General features: G+C 39.9%; 1 protein-coding gene across 1 annotated transcript in view; it reads right to left on the bottom strand.

Moving 5' to 3' along the window:
• The window catches only part of DGKI (diacylglycerol kinase iota), a 419,283-nt gene that overhangs the window by 252,412 nt on the left and 146,865 nt on the right, over positions 1 to 20,006 (bottom strand). The window contains 1 exon segment of the mRNA XM_072762958.1: positions 6,866 to 6,961. Coding sequence (XP_072619059.1) covers positions 6,866 to 6,961 — 96 coding nt within the window.

The following is a 20,006-nucleotide window of genomic DNA, read 5'->3' as shown; positions in this document are numbered from 1 at the left end:
GATAGTCACACAGGGAGAGAGAGAGAGAGAGAGAGAGAGAGAGAGGCAGAGACACAGGCAGAGGGAGAAGCAGGCTCCATGCACCAGGAGCCCGACGTGGAACGCGATCCCGGATCGCCAGTATCACGCCCTGGGCCAAAGACAGGCGCCAAACCGCTGCACCACCCAGGGATCCCCATAAAGTCTTCTTGAGAGCAAAGTCCAACCAAACTACTCATTAGGTCATTCAGCTTGATGACATTGAAATAGAAGTAGGGACAGGAGAAAACAAGAAAGGACATTAATGTTTGTCAAGTAATTTAATCTCTCTACCAATTTTGAGAGGCAGATACAATCACCACTATTTTACAGAAGGACCTGGGGCTCAGAGAAGCTGGGCAGAGCTAGGATATTTATCCAGGTCTATTTGTCTCTAAATCTGCATGGTTCCTCACTCTCCACATCCCACCCCACATCACATGGCCTCCCTAATGCAATTCGTTCATTTACTCAATAAAACTGTATTTGTTAAGCTTCCAGCAACATTGGAAGACACTTTAGAATGAAGGTCGTGGGGGAGCGGAGTGGCCATTTTTGCTTAACCTTACCCACAGGGAAAAGATGAAAGCAAAACGTATAAACAAAACAATTACAAAAGGAAAATAGTACCCATTAGCCTACCCACAAAAACAAGGTGACATAAGCCCACTTAAAAATAGAAAAGATATCTGGAAACAGCACTCTGAAGTCTGACAGTTCCTTTTTTCTCTCACCCAACCTACACATTCTCACTCACCTAACGTCTAACTACTCTCTTCCCCGCAGTTCTCAGCTGCGGGCGCCTCCCTGCCTGTCTGCTCACTTATGCAGAGAGCCACGAATGTCTCAATGAAATCTTCAATCAAGGCTGTTTGAAATATACCTCCGGGTGCATGCCCATCTGTGAGTCTCGCGGAGGAACCCATGTGGCCAGATAAGTCACCATACAGGACAGCTATGGTATTTGTTTCCCGGGGCTGCCCTAATGAAGTATCACAAAGTGGGTAGCTTAAAAGAACAGAAATACATGAACTCACAGTTCTGGGGGCTAGATGTCTGAAATCAAGGTATCCACAGGGTTGATACCCTTCTGAGGACTCTGAGGGGCCATCTGTCCCATGCCTCTCTCCCAGTTTCTGATGACAGCCTGTGGTCTGCAGTGTTCCTGAGTTACAGCTCCATCACTCCAGTCTCTGCCTCCTTCTGGTGGATCTCTGTGCCCTTCTCTCCTTAGAAGTTCATTTGTCACACTGGAAGAGGCATCTTAACTAATCATGTCTACAATAATCCTATATACAAATAAGGTCATAATCTGAGGTCCTGGCGATTAGGAATTCAGCATCTTTTTTGTGATACACAATTCAAGCCACAACAGCCACTATACACCAGGCGCTGAGACCAGTCTCTTCATTGGGTCCTGACACTCTTCATGAAGTAGAATGGTAGACTTCTCCACCTACATGTGACAGCAAGGAGTCATCTGTAGAGTTATTTTGTTTTTAACAGATTCACACCCGGTGCCACCCAACAGAGTGGTAGATCCAGTCTGGTACCAACCACTTTAAGAAACAAAATTAAGAAGTTTTTAGAAGTTCACAGTGCTCATCCAGCACTAAGAACCACTGAGGCTGATCTTAGTGACCATAGTGTAAATCAGGAAGTGGAGGCAAAGTAGGTGAAATTTGTCCAAAGTTCACTCTACACAGATGGAACAGGTTTTCTTTTCTTTTCTTTTTAAGATTTATTTATTTATGATAGACACAGAGAGAGAGAGAGACAGAGACACAGGCAGAAGGAGAAGCAGGTTCCATGCCGGAAGCCCGACACAGGACTCAATCCCGGGACTCCAGGATCGCACCCTGGGCCAAAGGCAGGTGCCAAACCGCTGAGCCACCCAGGGATCCCCGGAACAGGTTTTCAAATCCAGGTCAGGCTCACAGAACCCATTTCCTTCCTACTTCCCGCATTGCCTATCTCTGTCTCTCGTATAGAGGCAGGTTGCGGACCAGGACTACGGTTATTAGGTACCTCAACATAGCAATGTAGGCAAATGTCATTTCAGTGTAAAAATAGGTGTGCACTAGAATGTGCTCTATTGATTATTAATGGAGGCGTGAATTTCTTTAGAAGCAAATCTCTGGCTCAACGTCTTTGTACATACTATAAACAAAGACTGGGAATGGTTTCTCCAGAGTGCACCTACTGGACCGTGATAATGTCATTTCCAATTAACTGTCACTCTCAACACTGTCTGCAGTTTCGGGTACTGTACTCAGCCCATAAACTTTTACAGAATAATAAATGAATGAAGAAATGTCCTCCTCAATAAATAGCACCAAATGAGAGTGGTCCTAATTGGAATTTTATTTCAATTTTTCTCCCCCCATCATTGTGTTGGGAAACCGTGATCCTTCTGCTCCCATTTCATTATTGCTGCATCCCTTTCTCCTCTCTAGACCAGAAAAAAAAACAGTTACTAATTTGGGGACTGTTGCTGATTTAGGAACAACTTTAATCCCATTAAATTTCTGCTCACAGACATTCTATACTATTAAATGTTGCCACTAGAGAAATGCAAAAGATGAAGGATTTTAAAGGTCATTTGGTTCAGCCCCAAGGCTTTGGAGCAAACTCTCCTACAAATGTCTTAGTGTCCTATGATGTCACTGCCTTGCTTTCAATACCCTCCAATATCAGCCCCAAATATCAGTCCATATGGTAGCAGGAAGTCTTGGACTTGCAGGATAGCCTTGGTTTCAAATAGACTGTTGCAATGTCCCTGTAAGGTAGAGTGACTACCTCAGTGTCCCTGATGCAGTTCTGGTTTATAGTTAATGTTACAGCACCTTATAACCAGCAGCTTCTTTCACCCTCAAAACTATCTTACGTTAGAAGATTTATTATATAGCCATGCTTCATAAGCACACAGACATTTATAACATGCACTCCAAGTTTCAGTTCAGAAGACATGAACACACACAGCCCCCATCTTTCCTTATTTCCATTCTTACCTAACACATGCCCTTTGGTATGCTCATGCATGTCTGATGATGACTCCTCCCTTGCTCAAAGCTTGTTCCTGTCTCTGAGTTTGCTAATGTTCCCTTCGTTCCTAAATGTTCCCCTGCCCCACTCCACTTACATAAATCTTACCCATCTTTCAAACCGTGCTCAAGCCCCACTGCCATGAAGCCGCCTCTGTCTACCTCAACCCACACTGATTTCTCCCTTCTCTTAACTTCTACCCATGACATTTGCTTTGCTAAAATAAGGTAAGGAGTGAAAGGCACATCTCTGGGAATGGACTCACTCCTCCTCCAAATGCTGTGCCTGCACACTGTTTAGAAGCCTCCAGGTAGTACCTGGTAATGGTAATTTGGTCTTTATCTCAACAGGTTGGCTATCTTCAAAGATGCTTCATTAAAAGAAAGGAGAATATAATGCATAATCCATTTGCACATGCTTTTTTCTTACAAAACTGTTGTTCAGCTAAGAAAGCTGCAAATAGAACATTTAAACTGTAGCCTCTCTTGAAGATTAACTTGCCTAACCTCTTAGCCAAGCATATGTGCACACCCCCACACCCCCTACCCCCACCACAGCATCCTTGAAAGATGGTCATCCATCTTGTTGGTAAACACATCATTTGAGCCCATCTCTCCAGATACCTTGGTCCTTTGCTGGACAGTTCTGGTTGTTAAAGTTCTTCCTTATAATAGAGTATTTCTCAAAGTTAAGTCTGTGGACCATCTGCACCATAGTTATTTGAGGTGCTTGCTAAAATCACAGATTCCCAAGTCCAACTCTGGCATATTGAATCAGCATTTGGAGCAAGGAGAGAAACAGTCATCTACATTGTTAACAGGTTTTCCAGGTGATGTTTATGAAACATGTAAGATTCACTGTTAGAGTCAGTGGATTCTACACCTAGAATTTAGTTCTACTGTCCTAACTATGGAGAGCAAGACCCTTCCATTTTCTTTGAGGCAGGTCTTCAAACACTGGAAGAGATCAGTTCTCTCTACTTCCCCTCATTCATATTCTTTTGCAATCCAGGTTATTTCACTCTTCTTTCTCCTACTACCTCCTCACACTCCTCTAGGTCTTTTTCTGCTTGCCAAAGTCCCCTCCCCCCACCAAATATGCCCAAATGAGAGAGAGCACTAGATTTGTAATGCTTTCACTACATACTGACCATTTCAGCAGTGCAGTTCACCCTCGGATGATGTAGGGGTTAAGGGTACTGACCTCCTGTGCAGTCAAAAACCCACACATAACTTTTGACTCCCCCAAACATAACTACTATAGTGTGCTATTGGCCTGAGGCCTTACTGATAACATGAACAGTCAATTAACACATATTTTGTATGCTATGTTATATACTGTATGCTTATAATACAGTAAGTTATAGAAAACATTAAGAAAGCCATAAGGGAAAATACATTTGTATTACTATACTGTATTATTCAGAAATATTTCACATATAAGTGGATCTATATGGTTCAAACCCATGTTGCTCAAGAGTTAACTGTATATCAATTTACACTCCTACCAGCTGACAATGAGAATATCCATTTAGGCTTAAACTAACCAACAGGTATTACCATTTTGCAAATCTTTGCTTATTTAATGGGCACATGATATTGACTCCTCACAATTGTTTTGAGTACTTTTAAAAATATTTTTCACATATATACTGGCATTTGGTAGCTCTTTTGTGAATTGTCTGCCTTTTCTGTTTTTGTTTTTTTTTTATTTTTAATTCATTGTGTCGATTGCTACAAGTAAATTCCTTCAATGCATTATCTCATGTGATGCTACAAACATTGCTCTCTTTACAGAAGAAACTGAGCCTTCAGGAGTCTATGATGAGGAAACACAGATCTTCTGCTTCCTCACTGATTCATTCCTCTTTCATCATTTTTTTTTTTTTTTTTGGAGGAGAGCTCTTCATCTTCCAGACACATTGTAAAGTGAGTTAATATTGCTGAGTATTAAAGATGAACTGTGGAGAAAGACTCAGAAGAGCACCAGGAATATTCACAACTCTGTTGTCTCCTACTTACACTTACGATTTCCCTTATTCTTTTTTATTTTTCCTGGTATAGAGATAATAGTGATCAAGTTATAATCAGTTGGTGGGTCACGATGCTACCCAAGGTGTAAGGTTTATCTACATATATATGCCAAGAGAGGTACTGACCCTAAATGACTACCAGAAGAGGATCAAAGTGAATAATTTGGAAATGATGTAGAACTCCATAACAAATTAGAGTATCAGTAGAAATCGTTCAAAAGCAAGTATTTGGAAGTAAAATTGTCTTTCATTTTTTTCCATTTTATGTTATCTGATATTCCAAGACCAGTGTTTATGCAATTAACTAAGATCCTAATGTTAATTCATTATTTACAGCATTTCAGACCAAACAGCAGAGCATCTCTGGGTTTTCGGTTAATTTAATCAAATTTTATGCAATTATACTTTAATTAAGAATATGTATGCAGAAAGTTGAAACCCTAATATTTAAATCAATTGAATTTACAAGATTAAGAGAAATGAAAACAACTAAGTACAGATCTGAGTTGGAAGCAAAATTAAAATAATTTCATCCTACTCTCTTTTTCTAAGAAGGTAGCCAGTGCCCAAAGGATAGGAGTTCCCAAGATCACACAGTGAGTGGTAACAGTGAGATTCAAATTGAGACCCTCCCTATACAGCTGGGCCTGTCACTGATCTTTGTTCCTAACTTCACTTAAAGCAACCCTGGTCCTCTAAACTCTTATGAAATCTCCCAAACAAAACCTAGAAACCAGTCGTCAAAACAGCTAATTCAGTTTTTAAAGTCTTGTTCCACCGGCTTTGCAATTCTAGGCAGCCTGATAAAAGTCCTTGAGGGCTATATTCTTCTAAAAGCTGTAGTGAAAACTCAATTTCTTCCTTATTAGTCATTACTAGAAACATATTCATCTGTAATTCCAAAGTCCTGCATTTTGCCCCAAATTTGTCTTTCATGTAATAAACAAACATAATGAAAAAGAAAAAGAAATGTATTATATGTCATTTATGAGGCCCGTTTCCCCAAATAAGAAGGAACCCTTTTTTTTTGTAATTTCTTCCTTACTCTTCTAGGGTTCCCATTACTCTCTTTCCAAATCAATAATTTTGAATTACATAAAAATTTAAGTTCACTTGCTTAATACAATTTTAGTTCCTCACAACTTAATGCCTGGCAACCATGCTCTTTTCACAGAACATAAAGACAATCTTGACATTTATACTGATGGTTCTAAATAGGGATACAAAGCAAGTTTTAAAAAGCATGGGCTATTTCAATGTATTTGTTAATTGTCCAGTTTCTAGAATTTTATCCTCCACAACTTGATCTGAATTCAGGCATACGGCAGAGATATTGTGGGTTCAGTTTTCGACCACGGCAATAAAGTATCACAATAAAGTGAGTCAAATGAATCTTCTGGCTTCCCAATGCATAAGAAAGTTATGATTTACACTATTCTATAGTCTATTAAATGTGCAAAGCCATTAAGTCTAAAAAAAAGTACCTACCTTAAAAAATACTTCATTGTTACAAATGCTAACCATTATCTCCGCTTTCAGTCAGTCATAATCCCTGATCACAGACCATAACAAATAATGAGCCAAGCCCTAAAGCCATTAAAACCGACCCCTTAAAAGCCACATTAACTGTCAACCGTCTCACAAGGTACAGGCTCTCTCAAACCTCTCCTTGGAGATTCAGGCATGGTGGCCTCTGTGCTGCTGGAAGACTCAACTTGGCGGCCCTCCCAGGGGAAGGTGAGAGCCCAGAGGTCCGAGGAGCACACTCACTGCAAATCTGACTTGGCAGTTCTCTTCTCCCAGGTAGCATAAGTCTCCTGAGACGTTGGTCTCCAGCCACAGGTGCTCTCCGTTCACGGCATTCTCCTGGAAGGAAAAGATCCACCTGAGTTCAGTTTTCTTTTCAGGCATCAAGGGGGGAGATCTCAAATTTAGATTCTGGATGCAAGAAAATAAGCACAGCCCTGGAGATATGGTTGATGTTAGTCCTATCAAAATTCTAGAAACAGAATAGATATTTGGGAAAACTTTGTCTGAGCCATAACTAAAACAGACATTAGGCCTATAAAAGCTTTATTCACAGATCCCGTCATCTGTGAAACATATTTTAAATAAAGGAAGAAAAATCCCTCACGTTGTTCAACGGAAGGCCATATTTATCCAGGCCCAACACTGCACAGCCCACAACAGTTGAGACCAAAATCCTATTAAAAGGTGCCTTTATTTAGTAAATTAGCTAAGAAGAAGGATAGTGATATTAGAGTACTTTAAAGACTGTTTGAAGCCATATGTAATATCAGTAATGGGTAAATTATATTCTAAAGCAGAGGCCTCTCAAAACTTACTTTAAGTCACTGTGTACTCAAAGCATAATGAATTTCTACTCATTCACACTTTTCCTACTTCAGTACATCTTTCACCCATATAGCTCTACATTCCTCAAACGGAGTGATTTCCCTGCTCCTACATAGTCACATCTGATGGCAAACAGAGGTGCTGTGATGGGTGACATAAGTACAATAATCTGATGTTCAGGAACACATACTGTTTCATTGGGATGGGTGGGGGGAATATAATACTTTAAAACGGGATAATGAATAGGATGCCACCTTCCTTCTTCTGGCACACTACCTCAGAAACATGGTGGATTTATGTATTAATTGTGAATTTTGCTCATTTGCTTGAAAAGGACTCAGCTACTAAGGAAGGCACTGTATTGGGTTAACCACAAAGAGAGGAAGTTTACTGATTTTAAAAGAAAATTGCTCTTGTTTTTATCTCATTCATCAGTGGGGCATGCAATCACTCTTCCATGGGGGATGTTATAGACTGAATTGTGATCCGCCCCCCCCACCAAATTCATTTGTGAAGCCCTACTCCTCAGTATTTGAGGATGAAGCCTTTGAGAGTTAATTAGGTCATGAAGGTGGAGCCCTCATGATTGGGATTAGTGCCTTGATAAGAGACACACGAGAGGGCTTTCTCTCCATGCATACACGGAGGAAAGGTATCTGAAGACAGAGTGAGACAGCAGCCATCTACAAGCCAGGACATGGTTCTTATCAGAAACCGAATATACCTGTGCCTTGATCTTGCACTTCCCAGCCTCCAGAACTGTGAGAAATAAATTCCTATTGTTTAAGCCACTTATGGCATTTTTGTTAAATGACTTCAGTAAGGAGCTTTACAAAATAACCAAGTAACTTGGAAGTCCATCTCACATGAGTCACCTTTATAATAACAGACTCCAGAAATGCCCGCCTGACTGCCCTCTGAATCCCAAAGCTCAACATGAAGTAGCAGAAACATATACTGAAGAGAAGCTGAAAAAAATACAAAGTGCCATCATCTCTTATAATAAATGTATTTCTTAAGATTCCAGTACAAAACCTTTCTTTTCAGAGCCCATAGGCTCAAATGATTTTCAGGCAAGAATAAGTGTAGGTTATACAGACTTCACAATCTGAGATAGATGACACCAACTCTTAGAAGAGTGAAGGGGAGGGGCAAGAGAAATTCATGAGTTCTATAGATATTGAAGGATCAGGAACAACACAAGGTGGGAGGAGCAGGCCCTGCATATCTCAGAATGCCTCAAAACTCTTCCAAAAAAGAAAGCAATGCTAATGAGAATCACCACCCTCCATGTCAAAGGGTGACTGACCGTCTTTCCACTAGAAATTTTTCTTTTCTGTTGGTCACTTTCCCTGTAGAAAGTCATGTTCATGTTCTTTATGAAAGTCAACGGGAAAATGGGGTTCACTTCACAGTCCATCTTACAGAAAAGCAACAGAAGCAAGACAAGAACACCCTAGAAATTTTCAGGTAGGGATGGATGAGAACATACTTAAATATGTGAAAGGCATGTTTTTGTTAGGTATCCTAAAGAAATTGGTCCCCAAAGTCTAAAACAGCCTATTATTGGGGACTTAATACCCAACTTTTTTATTGCCATTTATAGAATAAAATACTTTTTTTCATTCCGTTGTTCTTTAATTCATTCAATAAACATTTATTCCAGACCACTGGTGCCAGGCACTGGGTTAGTGTGGCAACCCACGGCATAAAATCTACCAGAGAACATGAAAACAAAACACATAATTACAGCATCAAATATTAGGGAAGGCAAAAGAGCAAAAATCCTGCCAGCAATTTAAAAAAATGGAGAATAAAATGTTGCCGTGGGTCAAATGGTCCAAAACCACTGATAGTAAATACCAAACTAGGCCAGAAATTAACTCCTGGGAGGTCAAGTAAGGGAAGCAGGAGCAGTCAAGACCTGGGGACTCAGATTTGCAAGCACTCCACTAACTCACCAGGCTGGTAGGCTTCACCTGGGCCAGGGGCTATTTGCCCCCTGCATACTACATACCACCTACAAGCACTCAGATCCTTGCTGATAAACCTTGACTCAGATTCAGGCATAGCAGAGCTGCTAGGTCCAGCTAACCTCATTCTGAAGAGGAAATCTGATCAGAAAGACTGTCCTTTGTAGGGAAAGAGGGAAAAAAAAAAGGACAAGAGGTTTCCTGCCACAGTGGCTCTGACCCACTGGTTCTCAAATGTGACTGCTCATTAAAATGAACTGGTGAGTTTTTAAGAATACCTGGGCACCATCTCCAGAGAGTCTATTTTAACTAATGTAAGGTGAAACCTGGACATCATGAGTTTTCAAAGTTCTGAAGTGATTAGTGTGCAGAGAGCCTGAGATTCCCTAATCTAGCAAACCCTACCCTACCCATTCAAGTTAATAGATTCTGGAACTTGTCTATGACTGACATATTAAATTTGATACTTTTCTGTCCTTGTACAGTCACCAGAAAAGGTAAGAGAGGAGGAGAGATGAGGAGGTATAAGGTAGCCCAGAGAGATTTTAAGGAAAGAGACAGGAAACCATAGATACATAGTGAGAAGGCTCAAAGTTAACAAGATAGATCCTGGGAATAAGAGAAAAGTCTTCAATGCACAAATCTTTAAAGAAGCAACAGAGTAAATTAAATCCGTTTATACACTTACTTAGTAATCTTACTTTAGGAATGTACCCTAAGGAAATAATCCTAACAGAAGAAAAAAACTATTTACATCAAGAAGCTTATTTCTACCTTGTCTAATAAAAAATTGGAATTATCATAAATGCCCAGTAGAGAAGAATGTTTGATAGAATAATACATGAAATGGAATATTTTTTAAAGATTTTATTTATTTATTATGAGAGAGAGAGAGGCAGAGACACACGCAGAGGGAGAAGCAGGCTCCATGCAGGGAGCCCAACATGGGACTCAATCCCAGGACTCCAGGATCCCATCCTGAGCTGAAGGCAGCACTAAACTGCTGAGCCACTGAAGCTGCCCATGAAATGGAATATTATAAAGTCATCAAGAAGTACAATTATGAAGATTGGCCATATGGAAAACTATATGATGTAAAGTCAAATAAAAATAAAATTCAAGATTACCTGTATATTATGATCACAATTTTGAATATAAATAAGAGCTGGAGAAATTATATTTGTAGTTTGATTTCTGGACCCATACATCCCTGTTAGTTATTTCTACTTGTTGTTCTCCTTTCCTGGCAAAGTTCAAGAATGAGTTTTCCTTATCTGCTACCTTTACTTCCTTTGCGCTCCATTATTTCTTGAACCCAACTCCATCAGGCATTCTTCCTTCTCATTCCGCTGTAACTATTTTTGTCAACATCATCAGTGACTTTACAGGGCTAAATCCAATGGCCAATTCTTGATCTTTATCTTAACCAACAGCTTTTGATACAGATGATTCCTTCTTTTAGGGACACTTGCTTCCTGGAAACACTATACTCCTTTTGTTTTTGTTGCACCTCATTGGCCACTCCATCACAATCTTCTTTCCTGGACCTTTCCTATAATCCCAAACTCTAAACATTAGAATGTTCCACAGCTCATTCTCAGATCTTTTCTCTATCCACATCCAGTCCTTAGGTTATTGCATTTAGTTCTCCTGGCTGTAGATTCCATCAATTAATTATTGCCTCCCCCATTATTCCTACAGTGCAAACCTTCTCTTTGAACTTCAGATTCATTAAACAAACAAATAAAAAACCCTGCTCTCTCGGTATGTCCACTTGAAACAAAAAAGCACCCAAAATTTTACTCTCAAAACTCAGCTTGTGATATACTCCTTAAATCTCCTCATACTCCAATCTTCTCCCTAGATTTTCAGCAAATGGCATTTCCTTTCTTATAGCCACAAATATTTGCTAAAAACTTTGGGGTCATTCTAGATCTCTCTTTCCCACTCCTCCCATCCGCTAATCTTATTGACTCCAGTTTCAAACTGGGCATGAAACTCAATTACTTACCACTTCAGCTGTCACCACCTGATCTTCCATAATCTTTGGCTTAGAATGTCCCAATAGCCCCCCAACTGGTGTCCCTGCTTCAGTCCTGCCTCCCCATGGTCTGTTCTCCACAGAACAATGAAAGTAATTGCTTTAAAATGTAAATCTGAGCAAGTTACTGATCTGCTCAAAACTCTTCAAAGGCTGTCTATGAACTTAAAAGAGTGCGAAGTTTTTACTATCTAGACCCTGGTTGCCTCCCTCACTTTCTGTTTCTCTGCAACTTCATTTTCTGTCCTGGTTACCTCATCTTCTATCATACTACATCTGAGTCATTGACTTGCAGTCACACTGGTCTCCTTGCTGTTTCTCAAACAGGCTAAGGAAGCTCTCACATCAGGTCCTTTGAATTGGCTGTTTCCTTGACTAAAAATTCCTTACACAAGATACCTACATTGTGCCTTACTCATTTTTGTTTAGGTCTTTGTGAAATCTCCCTACATCCCGATTCACTGCAAATGCTGTTTATTATATCCAAATTGTTTACTCTTCTCCATTTTGATTATATATGATTAATTTCTATTTACTTTCTGGTCATCAGATCAAGTGTTACTCCCTCCAAGAAGCCATCACTGACCCCAAAGCTTAAGTCAAGTTACTTTCTTAGTTTCTCTCATCAAACCATGTTCTCTTCCCAAAATTATCTCCATTGGTAATTATCTATTCATTGGCATAATTATGTGATTAATGTTCCCTCATATATTAGATTCTAAACTCCACTAGAACATTGAATGTCCACTTCACTTAGTTCCTGGAAAATAGTAGATGACAAATAAATTTTGAATTTGAAAAGATGAAAGACTAAGAATCAATGAATAAATGAATGAATGGTCATTTTGTTACATGGAACTCCAAAGGGGTAGAAAGGGATAAATATTTTTAGCTGTCCATTAGTTTAGAGTCATTAACTGTGAGAAGTAAATATGAGTACCCAATAGAAACATGACAGTATTCTAAATGACAAACAGAAGAAAATCTTTTTTTAAAAAAAATCATGCAAAATAATGATGAAGCATATCTTTTACTAGACTACATTTCTCCCATGCCTCATTCTTTTCTTGCACATCTATCTTGTCTGATGCCTAATAAAGTACATTTATAGTAACCTTACCCAAAGAGAAATCTGGACTTTGTCCTCAGCTCTAGGAAGGTCATCTCCCTAAGTGCTTGGAAAGTCCTACCTGATAAGAGTGTTATGTTTACCTTGGGACATGGAACTATGCCAGATAGTCTAAGAGAATCATGATTTATGGTGGGGCTTGGAGCCATATATCAGCTCACCCTCCAGTGGGGCTAGAGATTACATTCTGCCATGAAGAAACCCAACCGTATCTACATGATCAAGCTGCAACTACTACTCGAGACACCAAGATTCAGATCAATTGGCAATATGCCATATGTACTGTCACACATGGTTGCTGGGAGAGGTTAGCACCGTCCACAGAGCCATTGGAAGAGGATAACTCAAAGCTCCACCTTGGCACTCTCCTGGACTCTGCACCATGTACCTCTTCCCTTGGTGGATTTGAATCTGCATCTTTCACTGTAATAAGCCATAAATGTGAGTGTAACAGCTTTCAGTAAATTCTGTGAGTCCTTCTAGTGACTCATCAAACATTCTGAGTATGGTGCTAGGGAGTCCCAAGCCCTCAATTGATGTCAGAAGTGAAGGTGGTCTTGGGGACTCCTGAATTCTGCATAAAGATATCCAGCTGGGGGTTGCATTCACACAAAAACAGAAAAGACAAATGAACCATTGTGGCTCTCTTCTTACATTTCTGATGAATCCTTCTCTAGATCAATATCAATAAACATGAGACAGATTTTCCACCGACTAGCTATATGACCCTGGGCCTCTCTAACTATCCTAAACCTCAGTTTACTCACCACTAATAATAATTGTACTTCACTCACAAAATCATAGTGATATTTAAATGTGAAAATGCATAATGTTCAATGCTTTGCACCCAATAAGAAGTTAATAGGTGTTCAATATAGTTTCTATAATTTTTGCTGTGGTTACCCTTGCAAAACTGAATAAAGAAAATTCATTTAAAATGGAGTCAGGACCTTAAAAAATAAACAATACAATACAATACAATACAATACAATACAATACAATAGAGTCAGGAGGGAATGCCTGGGTGCTCAGTGGTTGAGCATCTGCCTTCGGCTCAGGGTGTGATCCCGGGATCCGGGATCGAGTCCCACATCAGGTTCCTTGTGGGGAGCCTGCTTCTCCCTCTGCCTATGTCTCTGCTTCTCTCTCTGTGCCTCTCATAAATAAATAAAATCTTTTTAAAAATAAATTTTAAAAAATGGAGTCAGGAGATCAGATGAGGGAGCTGTCACACTCTACCACTTGTCCTTAATTGCAGACTCCCAACTTACCAGAAGAGACTTACCTTGCATTTGCAACAAGGAGAAGCCTACTTTACTACTCCAGCAGGAGGAAAGAATTTCTCCTTCCCTGAAACAGGCTCAGCCAATAAGAAAATACCACAACTCAGCCAATGAGAAATCATCACCTCCCTGGACTCTGGCTTTTCTCCAATGGACTTCTTTTCAAAGCAGCTCCTCCCACTGTCCTCCTTTTCTCTATGAAGTAATGGCTCTCTCTTTCTCTCTTTTGATCTCCAGACTCAAGTATGGTTTGCCATAGCTTGCATGTTCCAAATTGCAATTCCTCTGCTAGTCCTAAATAAATCCAGTTTGCTGGTAAAATAACCGGCAGTTTTCTTTTAAGGTGGACACTCTCCAGTTTTCCTTCCCTTCTAACCCATAGATGTTGGTATTATTCAAGTTTCTTTCCTTGGACTTTGTAGCCAAGACTACTAGCCATTCACTAAAATAATTTTTTCCTTCTTCCTGGACATATAGCTAGACTTCATTACCCAGCCTCCCTTCCAACTACTTGTGGCCATGTGACCAAGATCCAGCCAATGGAACATAAGCATGAGTAGACACGCACTGTTTTCAGAGTTGGCCAATTGAAACCTCCCACATGCTTTCCTCCACGCTCTTTTCCCACACCGGACACTTGAAAAGTCAACCTTTGGGATGATTTCAGAAGCCATATGGTTAGGATATAAGGTCAACTGCCTGGAGCATTGAATAACAATGTGGAATAGGACCTACTTCCCACCTAACTTACTTGAAATAGTCCTGGTTTGTTATATGAAAGAGAAATATACTTCTCTTCCATGGTAATTATATATTTTGAATATTTTATTTATTGCAGCCTCTTCTACACCAACTAATATAGGCCTCATATTTTTGTCTGGATTTCCTTTCATTATCTATGTCTACCCCCAAGTTACTTACTGAAGAACATGTCTAAACTGAGTCCTGATTTCTTCTGCTCTGAACTCAAATTCTGACATTCTCTTTGATATTTTACAATGCTGCAAAATTAATTCCTTTAGAACAGAACTATGATTAAGTCTCTGTCTTGCTCAGGATGCTTAAACAATGCCCTATTATTTATAAAATGAAATCCAAATTTAATCTCACATACTAGACCTTCTATTAATGGCACCAATTTGTCTATCTTTAACCTTCCTTGTATGCATCTTTGTACATTTTCCTCCTTCATCTCTCTTTTCTACATATAGCCATATCTTCCTTCTTTTGTGCAATGTTTTTGGTTTATTCCATTCTCCCCACCCAGGAACCTTTTTCTCTCTCCTGTACACATCTACCTTGAACTATCATCTCAAACAATACATAACTGAGAATATCTATCTGTGCTAGACAGAAAAAATAGTTCTCCCACTTTTAAATGAAGATAACATTTCTTCTGTATTTGTGAGCACTGAGACAAGTCTCTATAGATACACATATGTTTATATACATCCATCTGTATAAAGACAGATCTAGCTACCTAAGAGTAGAGACCCATCTAGGTATGGATTTATAGATACAGATATGAGTCCTTGCTCTCAAGTTCTACTGAAGTCCTAGTAATGGTTATAGGTAAGAAGATATGTGTGTGTATTGGTGGGGAAGAGTTTGAATAACACAGAGTGAACTGACACTAGAAGCAAATAGTCTACACAAAAGGAAGACACTTGCTTACAAAAATGTTTTGAAACAGTAAGGAAGTTATAAAGATGCATCTCATGTAAATGTCCTTACAAACTCAGAAAGGAAAAGGAAATCTCAACTGTCTCTCCCTGAAAATTTTCATGATAATAGTAGGTAGAATTTGTCTCAGATGGTTTGGCTCTGTGCTTCCCAATAAGTATATGATGGCTACTGAGAATTTGATATATGGTTAACTCTAACTGAGATGTCCTGTCAATGTAACATTCACAGCAGACTTTGAATACTCGGCATGAAAAAAAGGATGCAAACCACTTCACTGATAGTTTTTATACTGATTACATGTTGAGATAGTAATATTTTTTATGTATTTGGCTGAACAAAAGATGGTCCTAACGTTAAAATTACCTATTTATTTTTACTTTTAAAAAATGTGGCTACCAGAAAATTTAGAAATACTTTATGGTTCACCTGTATTTCTATTGGGCAGTGTCAGTTTAGGTAATCACTTGCTTAGAGGCAGAAGTTCAGAGCCAGACACTTCTCAATGACCTGTGAAACTGTGGGATTCTATGATAACTCCCAGCAGCAAGTGTGACATAATTTAAAATTCTTAAAATTGGGGGAAATAGGGATCCCTGGGTGGTGCAGTGGTTCAGCGCCTGCCTTTGCCCCAGGGCGCGATCCTGGAGACCCAGGATCAAATCCCACGTCGGGCTCCCTGTGCATGGAGCCTGCTTCTCCCTCTGCCTATGTCTCTGCCTCTCTCTCTCTCTCTGTGTGTGTGACTATCATAAATAAATAAAAATTTTAAAAAAAAAGAAAAAAAATTGGGGGAAATAAAGGATTATGAGGGTTCTGGAAATCATGCTAGATCTGTCCCACTATTAACACAGCTAACCAGGACCAGGACCTTCACTGATTTATAGTTGGTTAGCTCCTCCTGACCTCTCAAGCATCAGGCACATTGATTAACCTGACTAAACAGTTTTTGAAATGGGGATGGGAGTGGAGAAAATGTTGAGGTGAGAGTCACTATTGGGGACAACACCCTAACCTGAAGGTACAAGAGCTAAAGCCTAAAAGCACAGGTTTGTCAGGACCTGCCATCTGAAATAAGACTGAAATGAGAACATGCGCACACACATACCCATACACACCTGCCTCCTCCTGTTTCTTCATTCAAGGTTTCTAAAGATAAGATGACCTAGTTTCATAACCCAGTTTAAACCAATCCTGCGTGAAGATTCTGTTTCCCTAATCTTGTTCCTGAACCAAGTGGTGAGGTGGTGTATAACTGTTTTGTTTCTACCTGCCTAGGAGAATGCAGTTATTTTCTTAGCATTGCCAACTAGAGGCAAGAAAATATGGTCTGGACTTAGAATCTGGCTTTGTTTGTGTTGATCCTATTTTCCATAGCCCTCACAATTGGAGGAAATTTTCCAAGGAGGGAGGGAAAAATGAACTGAAATTAAAATCGACGTTAAAACCAACATGCCCTTTAAGAAAGATCTGGGTGACTTTTTCACCATTGCTTTGAAAGTTGTTTTAGGCAGTGTAATGGGCAAAAACAAATTATAAAACAGTGGAGACAGAGTAAGACCCACCTCCTATGTTCCCTGCTAGAATACTAAAAAGAGGGGAAAAAATATCTAAGTATGAATTAAGTCTCCATCATAGAATGAAGCATATGACATTCAAGAGAAGACACACATTATCTATATAACAGACATACTTCTACAGGGGCTAAATCACTCTAAACCAGAACCTTGGATTCCAGCCCAGGAGATGAGAATTTTTTTCCTTTTTGAGTATTACTCCCTTTCTGGCAACTTCGCTTGTTTTCCCAAAAACTGGTTTGGTCAACATGCATGATATGGTGTGTCCATGGAAGCAGCCCCTACAGGTTGTCACCATAAGGGTGAAGGGTGGTAAGTTGGGAGGAATGAGATCAGACCGCTGTTATACTCCAAGACTTAATTAAATGTGTCATACTAGGAAAGTGATTTTTAAAGAGTTACTTGGTTTCAAATAGCATAAACCCATTTCTTTTTTCAAAAGAAGCTTTGGACTCTTGTCTACCAATCCTTTCAGGAACTGGAGATAATCTGAATGCTGGTCAACTCCCAATGAAATGTCCACTTCTCACCAATTGAATAGAAAAGCTGCCCAAATCAGTTTGTCCCCTGATCTCAGCAGCCAAATAGCGGGTAGGCCTATGATCCCATGCTCTCCATTGTGAAGAAGAAAAACTGGGCAAAAAACTTGGTCCCTCCCTTCAAGGAGCCTGAAATCGACCTGAGGATCTGGACTAAGAAAGCAACTAAAAACCACTAATTTGGTTCTAAGGTTTCTAAGACAGTGCACCATGGGTAGAGGTATTGTGAGGAAACAAAGCAAAAAGTGAATAAGATAAACAGAATTAGGCCAGTTGAAAAGATGAGTATGACTTGGCACAGAGCATGAGAGGAAATCTCTACAGGAAATAGCAATTTCCACATGTGTCTACTGTTGTCAATAGAAGGCTCAGGCACCATAGTGAAGACTGATTTGGCTACTCCCCACACATCAACATGCAGGGTTCTACCCCTGACATGCATGGAGGGGCAGGTTTTTGCTCAGGGGCAGGAGAGAATGTTCATGAAGAGTCACCAAGAAAATGAGATCATATGAGAGACACAATCTGATAAGTCCTAATAACCATTTGAGTAAATCATAGCAAGAGGGAAGTTTGGGGACTTTGAGGAACAGCTAAAAATAAGAGAGAGATAATATATATCACTAAGTAGGTAAATGAGAATATGAAAATGGGAATATGAATACTTTAAGGAAATTATTAAGTTTGCATACCCAACACATCAAACCGATTCCTACAACAGGATACACCTGGCCAAAGTACACAGGTGCCTACAGTCTAGGCTCACCAAATCAGTGCACCCCTGTAGGCAGGTTGCTCCTTAAAGCCCTTTGCACAAAGATATTTATGGAAACCATTGTGCCCCTTCTAAAGGCTTTGGCACAAAGTCAAAACAGGACCCCTTTGGGATTCTACACTAAGTAGAAATGTAGGGACTAAGTTTTTAATTCATCCTGATTTGTCTTGCAACTTCAAATGTACCACGAACAGCTTTTTGTATCTGTTTTTCCGCTGGTGAAATGCAGAGAGGGGAGGTGACTTAAGTCAGGGGCTCAGAGTCCTATAAGCCTTTGAGATGAACCTCATCCCCTAAGGCCACCCCCTCATTTGGGAAACATAAAAGGCTCCAAGCCAAATCAGAGATCAGTAACTAGTAAAAGTGAGTAAGTGAATTTTGATCATTTCAATGTCTTTAGTCCAGAGAATGGGCTGATAGAGGGGGCATAGGTGGTCGTGCTGCTTTTCCACAGGGAGCCAGGCAGGGGGTGAGATGAGGGAATGACAGAGACAAGTCACGCCCATGGCCTGAGCTCACACTTTAAGCAGAACAAAGAAAATCCTGGTTCAGCAATGTGAACAAACCAGCAAACTAAGGTGACATAAATCAAATTAGTGAAAAGCACATTTGTTAGCAAAAGCCAAAAATTTTGAAGCAAGGGCAAGTCTTAGAAAAAAAAAAAAGCTTTAAAATGTTTTTTAACCATCTGCTTCTTCCTCTCTTCTGAGAAACATGTTTTATAATGATCATAATAAGGAATCAATCATAAATAAGGAATTGTAGTGTTGGTCACTGTTTGGCTTTAGTTCGCTAACAGCAGTATCAGCCCACAGTTAATTTTTTTTTCAGTCATATCTTTATAGCTCCTTACACGTCAGATCTTCAAATATGCCCTCAGATGGAGTGTCTTCAGAGGAGGCTTTCAGTGTTCCCTCCATTGTTAAACATCTCCAAAGTGTTTCCTGCCATGCCATCATTTCACCGGGACGCCATGACAGGGCGCCCACAATCAAAGGAGAGGGAGGAAGAAAGAGCTTAGCTCTTACTTGCTCTTCTCCTGCTATGTAGTGCAGCCTCCCACCACTAGCCCAAAATACCATTTTGATGAGATATTAGAGTGCATACATCTCTACAGGAATCAGAAAATAATACCTTCTTGCTAAGCTTCAGCTCAAGCAGGACACTTCTTTTTAAAAGTATTTTCTGATAACTATTTCCACCATCAAATAGAGATGGAGCATCCTTCCTGGCACTCCATGACTCTGGGCTTCTCTATTCTAGGTGTCACCACCCTATATTCTTGCTGCTGATTTTTGTATGCTGACTGCTTCCTGAGCTTCTCAGAGGCAGAAATCCCATCTTCCTCATTTTAGAATCCCAAGGAGCCAACACAGGCTCTAGCACAAAGCAGGGACTCAAATATGTGATGAATTACTGAATTCATCAACTATATTATTTCTGATTAAATAAATCTGCAGGCTGCACAGTTGACAAAGAACTTTCACCCTTACTGCCATATTTGATCCTAATAACACTCAAGAAGTCCCCTTTAGGGAGGGGCTACAATTGTCCCC

The sequence above is a fragment of the Vulpes vulpes genome, chromosome 7, assembly GCF_048418805.1.
Source record: "Vulpes vulpes isolate BD-2025 chromosome 7, VulVul3, whole genome shotgun sequence".
In the NCBI taxonomy this organism is placed as follows: domain Eukaryota; kingdom Metazoa; phylum Chordata; class Mammalia; order Carnivora; family Canidae; genus Vulpes; species Vulpes vulpes.
The sequence above is the reverse complement of the archived record's forward strand: the minus strand, read 5'-3'. Positions and strand labels throughout refer to the sequence as shown.